This window comes from Oncorhynchus gorbuscha, linkage group LG24 (assembly GCF_021184085.1).
Source record: "Oncorhynchus gorbuscha isolate QuinsamMale2020 ecotype Even-year linkage group LG24, OgorEven_v1.0, whole genome shotgun sequence".
Taxonomy (NCBI): domain Eukaryota; kingdom Metazoa; phylum Chordata; class Actinopteri; order Salmoniformes; family Salmonidae; genus Oncorhynchus; species Oncorhynchus gorbuscha.
Window position 1 is genome coordinate 66380674 of NC_060196.1, and position 8939 is coordinate 66389612.

The 8939-nt window shown below is 42.7% G+C and overlaps 1 protein-coding gene across 1 annotated transcript in view; it reads left to right on the plus strand.

Moving 5' to 3' along the window:
• Positions 1-5179: 5179 nt before the first annotated feature.
• Positions 5180-8939, plus strand: part of LOC124012295 (sperm-associated antigen 1A-like) — a gene marked incomplete at its 3' end in the record, with an annotated part of 47173 nt that continues 43413 nt past the window's right edge. Inside the window, exon 1 of the mRNA XM_046325758.1 lies at positions 5180-5914. Within this exon, the coding sequence (XP_046181714.1) occupies positions 5386-5914 (529 nt within the window). The remainder of the gene's footprint in view (positions 5915-8939) is intronic.

The window sequence follows — 8939 nt, forward strand, 5'->3', positions numbered from 1 at the left end:
ACAACCAGGTGAGGGGAGTTCCTTACTGAGACCTAGACAACCAGGTGAGGGGAGTTCCTTACTGAGACCTAGACAACCAGGTGAGGGGAGTTCCTTACTGAGACCTAGACAACCAGGTGAGGGGAGTTCCTTACTAATTAGTGACCTTAATTCATCAATCAAGAACAAGAGAGGAGCAAAAACCCGCAGACACTCGGCCCTCTGTGGAATGAGTTTGACACCTGTGCTTTAAGTGGTCCGCAAAAAATATAAAATACTTAGGATTCTTAATAAGTGCCAACAAATATATAAAGATAACTTTATTCCATTACTCAACCACATGAAAGCAGATCTAATTAAATGGAATAATCTTCCCATGAATCATACAGGGAGAATAAAACTCTTTAGAACGGCATGGCTGACAAAGGTTTTGGTTTTATTATTGGTAATACCAATTACCCCACCGAAGACATTCTTTAAAATGTATACTCTGTCAAAACAGACTTTATGGGCAGTTAAAACTCATAGAACATCTTCCAGAGTCTGAGGGTGGTTTTAACCTTCCTGAGTCTGAGGGTGGTTTTAACCTTCCTGAGTCTGAGGGGGGTTTTAACCTTTCTGAGTCTGAGGGGGGTTTTAACCTTTCTGAGTCTGAGGGGGTTTTAACCTTTTCTGAGTCTGAGTCTGGGGTTTTAACCTTCCTGAGTCTGAGGGGGTTTTAACCTTTTCTGAGTCTGTTTTAACCTTCCTGAGGGGGTGGTTTACACCTTCCTGGTTTTAACCTTCCTGAGTCTGAGGGTGGTTTTAACCTTCCTGAGTCTGAGTTTACACCTTTCTGAGTCTGAGGGTGGTTTTAACCTTCCTGAGTCTGAGGGTGGTTTTTTCCTGAGTCTGAGGGTGGTTTTAACCTTCCTGAGTCTGAGGGTGGTTTTAACCTTCCTGAGTCTGAGGGGGTTTTAACCTTCCTGAGTCTGAGGGTGGTTTTAACCTTCCTGAGTCTGAGGGTGGTTTACACCTTTGAGTCAACCTGAGGGGGTTTTAACCTTCCTGAGTCTGAGGGTGGTTTTAACCTTCCTGAGTCTGAGGGTGGTTTCAACCTTCCTGAGTCTGAGGGGGGTTTTTAACCTTCCTGAGTCTGAGGGGAGTTTTAACCTTTCTGAGTCTGAGGGTGGTTTTAACCTTCCAGACTTGGAATTGTATCAACTCTCTACCCAAGGCTTTTACTTGTGACATATAGTTAAACGCACTAACGAGGAACAATGGGTACATAATCAAAATGCGCATGCTCATCCCCAGAATCTTTTAACATGTCTATTTTCAAAGATAAAGCTAAGAACATGAACAAGTTCATAGTTAAAACAGTATAACAATATGGAAGAAAATGAAACATATTTTACAAGAACCAATGTCACTCCCTAAAAACACAACCATTTGGAACATTTCTTGGAAAGCTTTTCACAATTCACTGATCAATTGGTCCACATGGAAAACTAAAGGCATAGAAACCATAAATGACTTGGTAACAGGAAATACATGTATTTCCATGACAGAATTAAAAAGTCATTTTGGACTGACCAATGTAGATACAGTATTTTCAAATACATGCAACTTAAAAGTTTCATATCATGAAATGTTGCTTTTTAAGTCATTTGGATATCAGAGAAACCTCAAGGGAATCTTATTTGAGTCAGAAAAGGCTGTTCATGTGATAGGTAAGATATATAAAACCTTGCAGAGAGCATATCCAACTAACCTCTTAGACAAAAATATAAACTATTGGAACCAAGACATAAAAATAACTGATGTTGGAGGGAATGTTGGGACATAACTAACGAAGTTACAGTTGTCAAAAATGTACGCTTAATCCAGTATAAACTCATGTATATAATTTCTTATACAAGAGACATGATTCACAAATTCTACAGCACAATGGCAGAATCATCTCTGAAGTGTAAAACTAACAATGCCTCAATAATCCATGAGTTCTGGGAACGTTATAAAGTTCAGAAGTTGAAAAGTTTGCTGTCAGAAGTATTACAATTTAAATTGGATTTTAATTTGTTTGTCTGCATACCGACCGGGCATGCATAATTTCCTTGTTTTTGAAAGAAAAGCAAATTTTTTGTCCATTAAAATAACATAAAATTGATCAGAAATACAGTGTAGACATTGTTAATGTTGTAAATGACTATTGTAGCCACCCCGCTGATCCTCAACACTGGGGCCCCACAAGGGTGCGTGCTCAGCCCCTTCCTGTACTCCCTGTTCACCCACAACTGCGTGGCCACGCACGCCTCCAACTCAGTCAAGTTTGCAGACGACACTAGAGTGGTAGGCTTGATTACCAACAACGACGAGACGGCCTACAGGAAGGAGGTGAGGGCCCTCGGAGTGTGGTTTCAGGAAAATAACCTCGCACGCAACGTCAACAAAACAAAGTAGATGATTGTGGACTTCAGGAAACAGCAGAGGGGGCACCGCCCCATCCACATCGATGGGACAGTAGTGGAGAGGGTAGTAAGTTTTAAGTTCCTCGGCGTACACATCATGGACAAACTGAAATGGTCCACCCACACAGACAGCGTGGTGAAGAAGGTGCAGCAGCGCCTCTTCAACCTCAGGAGGCTGAAGAAATTTGACTTGTCACCAAAAACACTCACAAACTTTTACAGCTGCACAATCGAGAGCATCCTGTTGGGCTGTATCACCGCCTTGTACGGCAACTGCTCCGCCCACAACCGTAAGGCTCTCCAGAGGGTAGTGAGGTCTGCACAACGCATCACCAGGGGCAAACTACCTGCCCTTCAGGATACCTACGCCACCTGATGTCACAGGAAGGCCAAAAAGATCATCAAGGACAACCACCACCCGAGCCACTGTCTGTTCACCCCGCTATCATCCAGAAGGCGAGGTCAGTACAGGTGCATCAAAGCTGGGACCAAGAGACTGAAAAACAGCTTCTATCTCAAGGCCATCAGACTGTTAAACAGCCACCATTAACATTGAGTGGCTGCTGCCAACATACTGACTCAAATCTCTAGCCACTTTAATAATTAAACATTGGATGTAATAAATGTTTCACTAGTCACTTTAAACAATGTCACTTTATATAATGTTTACATACACTACATTACTCATCTCATACTGTACTCTATACCATCTACTGCATCTTGCCTATGCCGTTCGGCCATCACTCATCCATATTCAGTGAGGAGAACAAGTATTTGATACACTGCCGATTTTGCAGGTTTTCCTACTTACAAAGCATGTAGAGGTCTGTAATTTTTATCATAGGTACACTTCAACTGTGAGAGACGGAATCTACAACAAACATGATTTTTAAGTAATTAATTTGCATTTTATTGCATGCTATAAGTATTTGATCACCTAGCAACCAATAAGAATTCTGGCTCTCACAGACCTGTTAGTTTTTCTTTAAGAAGTCCTCCTGTTCTCCACTCATTACCTGTATTAACTGCACCTGTTTGAACTCGTTACCTGTATAAAAGACACCTGTCCACACACTCAATCAAACAGACTCCAACCTCTCCACAATGGCCAAGACCAGAGAGGCTGTAAGGACATTAGGGATATAATTGTAGACATGCACAAGGCTGGGATGGGCTACAGGACAATAGGCAAGCAGCTTGGTGAGAAGGCAACAACTGTTGGCACAATTATTAGAAAATGGAAGAAGTTCAAGATGACGGTCAATCACCCTGGGGCTCCATGGAAACATCATTCTTTGGGGATGCTTTTCCGCAAAGGGGACAGCACGACTGCACCGTATTGAGGGGAGGATGGATGGGGCCATGTATCGCGAGATCTTGGCCAACAACCTCCTTCCCTCAGTAAGAGCATTGAAGATGGGTCGTGGCTGGGTCTTCCAGCATGACAACGACCAGAAACACACAGCCAGGGCAACTAAGGAGTGGCTCCGTAAGAAGCATCTAAAGGTCCTGGAGTGGCCTAGCCAGTCTCCAGACCTGAACCCAATAAAATATCTTTGGAGGGAGCTGAAAGTCTGTATTGCCCAGCGACAGCCCCGAAACCTGAAGGATCTGGAGAAGGTCTGTATGGAGGAGTGGGCCAAAATCCCTGCTGCAGTGTGTGCAAACCTGGTCAAGAACTACAGGAAACGTATGATCTCTGTAATTGCAAACAAAGGTTTCTGTACCAAATATTAAGTTCTGCTTTTCTGATGTATCAAATACTTATTATGTCATGCTATAAAATGCCATTTAATTACTTAAAAATCATACAATGTGATTTTATGAATTTTTGTTTTAGATTCCGTCACTCACAGTTGAAGAGTACCTATGATCAAAATTACAGACCTCTACATGCTTTGTAAGTAGGAAAACCTGCAAAATCATCAGTGTATCAAATACTTGTTCTCCTCACTGTTTATGTACATATTCTTATTCATTCCTTTACACTTGTGTGTTAAAGGTAGTTGTGAAATTGTTCAATCATTTGTTAGATATCACTGCATGGTCGGACCTAGAAGAACAAGCATTTCGCTACGCTCGCATTAACATCTGCTAACCATGTGTATGTGACAAATAACATTTGTCAAGTCATCTCCACTACAGGACCTTGATGAGTGTGGATGTAGAATTGTGTCATGTTTATTGTAGTGACTGAAGGGTTCAGTTGTCTGTTTGTCCCCAAGGAGTAGGAGTCCAAAGTAGATTAGGAGTTTCCTAGTCTTGGTGGAGTAGAACCTTACACATCTATACATATGCTAATTTATAAGTTAGGAGTTACCTAGTCTAGGAGTTTCACCTATAAATATGCTAATTATTTCGACACCCTAAAGAGATACTGGAGCAATATCATTCATAGCACTCTATCATTAATATTACTACTTACTGGATATGACTTTGAACTGAATACAGAGGCCTATGTGCCCTGGTCAGAAGTAGGGTACTTCTTTTTTTATGAAATAGGATTCCATTTAGGATGTATAGTAGTGCACTACTTAGGGAATAGGATTCCATTTAGGATGTATAGTAGTGCACTACTTAGGGAATAGGATTCCATTTAGGATGTATAGTAGTGCACTACTTAGGGAATAGGATTCCATTTAGGATGTATAGTAGTGCACTACTTAGGGAATAGGATTCCATTTAGGATGTATAGTAGTGCACTACTTAGGGAATAGGATTCCATTTAGGATGTATAGTAGTGCACTACTTAGGGAATAGGATTCCATTTAGGATGTATAGTAGTGCACTACTTAGGGAATAGGATTCCATTTAGGATGTAGCATATTTCACTGGTTTCCCAGAGAGTTCTGTTCCTAAAGTGTCCCCAGAGGTAGATCCTCATTCTTCCCTGACATCACCTAACTGCTGGCAGCATAACTGGCTCCTCTCTCCTGCCAAGCACCAGTTCTCCCTCATGCAGTGGCCTCATGAAATATCTCTCCTCTCTCAGCACTGCAATGCAACAACACCGCCCCCTTTTGTGATGTCACTGCTGACTCCACCAGTAGGGGCGTGTCCTGACACCAGATCTTCCATCCAGCTTAGACTAGGCTGCAGCTCTTGGGGGAGGAAAGCTTTGACACTGCAGCGTACAGAGATAATAATGGGGAATGCACAGGATAAGCCCTCTGGATCCGGGGGGGCTAAAACGGACCAGGCCACCCCAGGATTCAGGAGGAGAAGCAGAGCCGGGAGTACGGAGAAGCCCAAGGCAGGGAAGGGTCCCCCAGAGAAGGGGTCGATGGCCAACGGAGCCACCCAGGGGGACAGGAACCAGAGTAAGGACATCCCATCAGACACCAGCTATCTGGACGCCCCCGCTGGAGCTCTGCCGCCCCACCTGGGCCGGCTCAAGAACGAGGGTAACCACCTCTTCAAAAAAGGACAGTTTGCAGATGCTGTGGAGAAATACTCTGCAGCCATCGATGGCTGCTGTGACGCAGGTGGAGTACAATCAATAGCAGTGGCTTGTTACAGAGTTTGATGTCTCAGGATGGGGTTTAGTCTCAAGAGTTCATGACCTCATACATGTCTTTGATGTGTGTTTCATCTCAGCAGGCAGCAGCATGTTACTCAATCAGGACCGGCTCTAGCCTTTTGGGGGCCCTAAGCTAGATTTGGTTGGGGGGCCTCACACCTAATGTATGCGGGTGTTTGAAAAGCCAGAAATTTCAGCCTGTTTTGGTGGGATGGAGTTTTGGCCTTCCATGGTGACATCACCATGTGTTAAATGAGTTAATCGACCAATAAGAAAGAGAGTTCCCAACCTCTCTCTCAATAACAGCACATTCTTTGTTTCCCCCTCGCCACTCCTTGACAGTTCTAGCTAAATTCTTGATTAAGAAATGGCCTTTTGCTAAGAAGCTATTTTAGTTTATTTTGAACCATTTTAATTTAAAACAATCTCAGTAAGGTACTTAAATGTTACAAGAAATGATTTATTATTGAGATAAAAACTGCTGCATTGGACCATTAAAGCATGTTTCCTGCAATTGTTTTTCTACAAATTTTCACATGGGGCAGAGAGGACGTTGCAATTATTTTTCTACACATTTTCACATGGGGCAGAGAGGAAGTTGCAATTGTTTTTCTACACATTTTCACATGGGGCAGAGAGGAAGTTGCAATTGTTTTTCTTTTCATGGGGCAGAGAGGAAGTTGCATTGTTTTTATTTTCACATGGGGCAGAGAGGAAGTTGCAATTGTTTTTCTACACATTTTCACATGGGGCAGAGAGGAAGTTGCAATTGTTTTTCTACACATTTTCACATGGGGCAGAGAGGAAGTTGCAATTGTTTTTCTACACATTTTCACATGGGGCAGAGAGGAAGTTGCAATTGTTTTTCTACACATTTTCACATGGGGCAGAGAGGAAGTTGCAATTGTACAACACATTTTATGCAATTCTACCCGTTTTGCCATGGGGTGGAGATATTTATTTAGCAGTTTTAGAGCAAATTTCCTGCAATTCTATACATTTTACATGGCTTATGCTGTGTTAATGACATCTGAGTGAGAATGACGAACAAAATCAATGGGGGCCCCCTGGAGGTCAGGGCCCCTGGACACGTGCCCTGCGTGCCCGGTCGCTATTTGGCCATGATTAATACAAGTTTAGATGGCAAAAAAAAATGTTAGCTGGCGGCTAATTGAGTGACTGTCGGTGATGGACATAACAAGACAAACTGCTGATGCACAAACCACATTTCTAAATTCTACTATTTTAACTCTCAATAGTAAGTTGAGACCCCGACTGAGTTCCTAATTTACAACAACAACAAAAATGTCAAGTGACTGCTTATATTGCTTATGCCTGGAACCGGCCCTGGACTTAATATTTCAGCTTCCAGCAGCCTGGAACCGGCCCTGAACTTAATATTTCAGCTTCCAGCAGCCTGGAACCGGCCCTGGACTTAATATTTCAGCTTCCAGCAGCCTGGAACCGGCCCTGAACTTAATATTTCAGCTTCCAGCAGTGAAGGAAAGTGGGTTAGTGCAAAATCCATTTGATATAACTGAGGGAACAGGCCTACACCAGATGTTTTAACAGGACACAGGCCTACACCAGATGTTTTAACAGGACACAGGCCTACACTAGATGTTTTAACAGGACACAGGCCTACACTAGATGTTTTAACAGGAAACAGGACTACACTAGATGTTTTAACAGGAAACAGGCCTACACTAGATGTTTTAACAGGAAACTGGCCTATACTAGATGTTTTAACGGGACACAGACCTACACTCAATGTTTTAACAGGAAACAGGCCTACACCAGATGTTTTAACAGGACACAGGCCCTACACTAGATGTTTTAACAGGACACAGGCCCTACACTAGATGTTTTAACAGGACACAGGCCTACACTAGATGTTTTAACAGGACACAGGCCTACACTAGATGTTTTAACAGGACACAGGCCTAACAGGACACAGGCCTACACTAGATGTTTTAACAGGAAACAGACCTACACTAGATGTTTTAACAGGAAACAGGCCTACACTAGATGTTTTAACAGGAAACAGGCCTACACCAGATGTTTTAACAGGAAACAGGCCTACACTAGATGTTTTAACGGGAAACAGGCCTACACTAGATGTTTTCAGGAAACAGGCCTACACTAGATGTTTTCACAGGAAACAGGCCTACACTAGATGTTTTCACAGGAAACAGGCCTACACTAGATGTTTTCACAGGAAACAGGCCTACACTAGATGTTTTAACAGGTCACAGGACTAAGAGGCCCACTGTCAGTGATGTAGGATATTGTGGGTACTTGAATAATGACAATGAAGGTAGTCATAAGGACTGCGACAGGAAGATCATGTTCCTCCCAGCTGCTGTGTGTGTGTGTCATGGAGGAAATGGGTATTAGACCCAGGTTCACGTTAAGTGTCACTCGTTCCTAGTTTCTACAGGGTCTATTTCCTGACACACAGGCCTCTTTGTTGTCATTGGGCTTTATGATAGTCATCCCAGAGCCCTCATCAGCCAATCCCTATTGCTGGTAGTGTGTCTGGAGTATGGGCTCGTGACATGCTGCTGCGTAGGCATTAACATTACACTCCTGCAAATTGGATTCAGTTGAATTTCCAAAACGTCATGAAAGCTCGTGGGTGGCAACACAAATAGATGCTAGTAGCAGGGAAAAACACAACAGCCAACAACATTATCTAGACTGACAGGAGTCCATCACTACTGTGTAATGACTGATGATGGTCAACAATGGCTGATGCTGCAGATTGAGCTCCTTGGAGAAAGGGCAGTGGAAAGCCTTTTCCTTGTAAATGGATTGACCATGCAAACTGTACGGTGTGCACACACACACACTCAACACCATAGTCTGTCCTATTAACAAGTTTAACTGAGATCTGAGCAGAGTATGGACAAAATGCTCTCTGTTATTTTCATTGCTCGCTTTGTTATTTTTAAAATTATATTTTTATTTAAATGACATTGAAATACAAG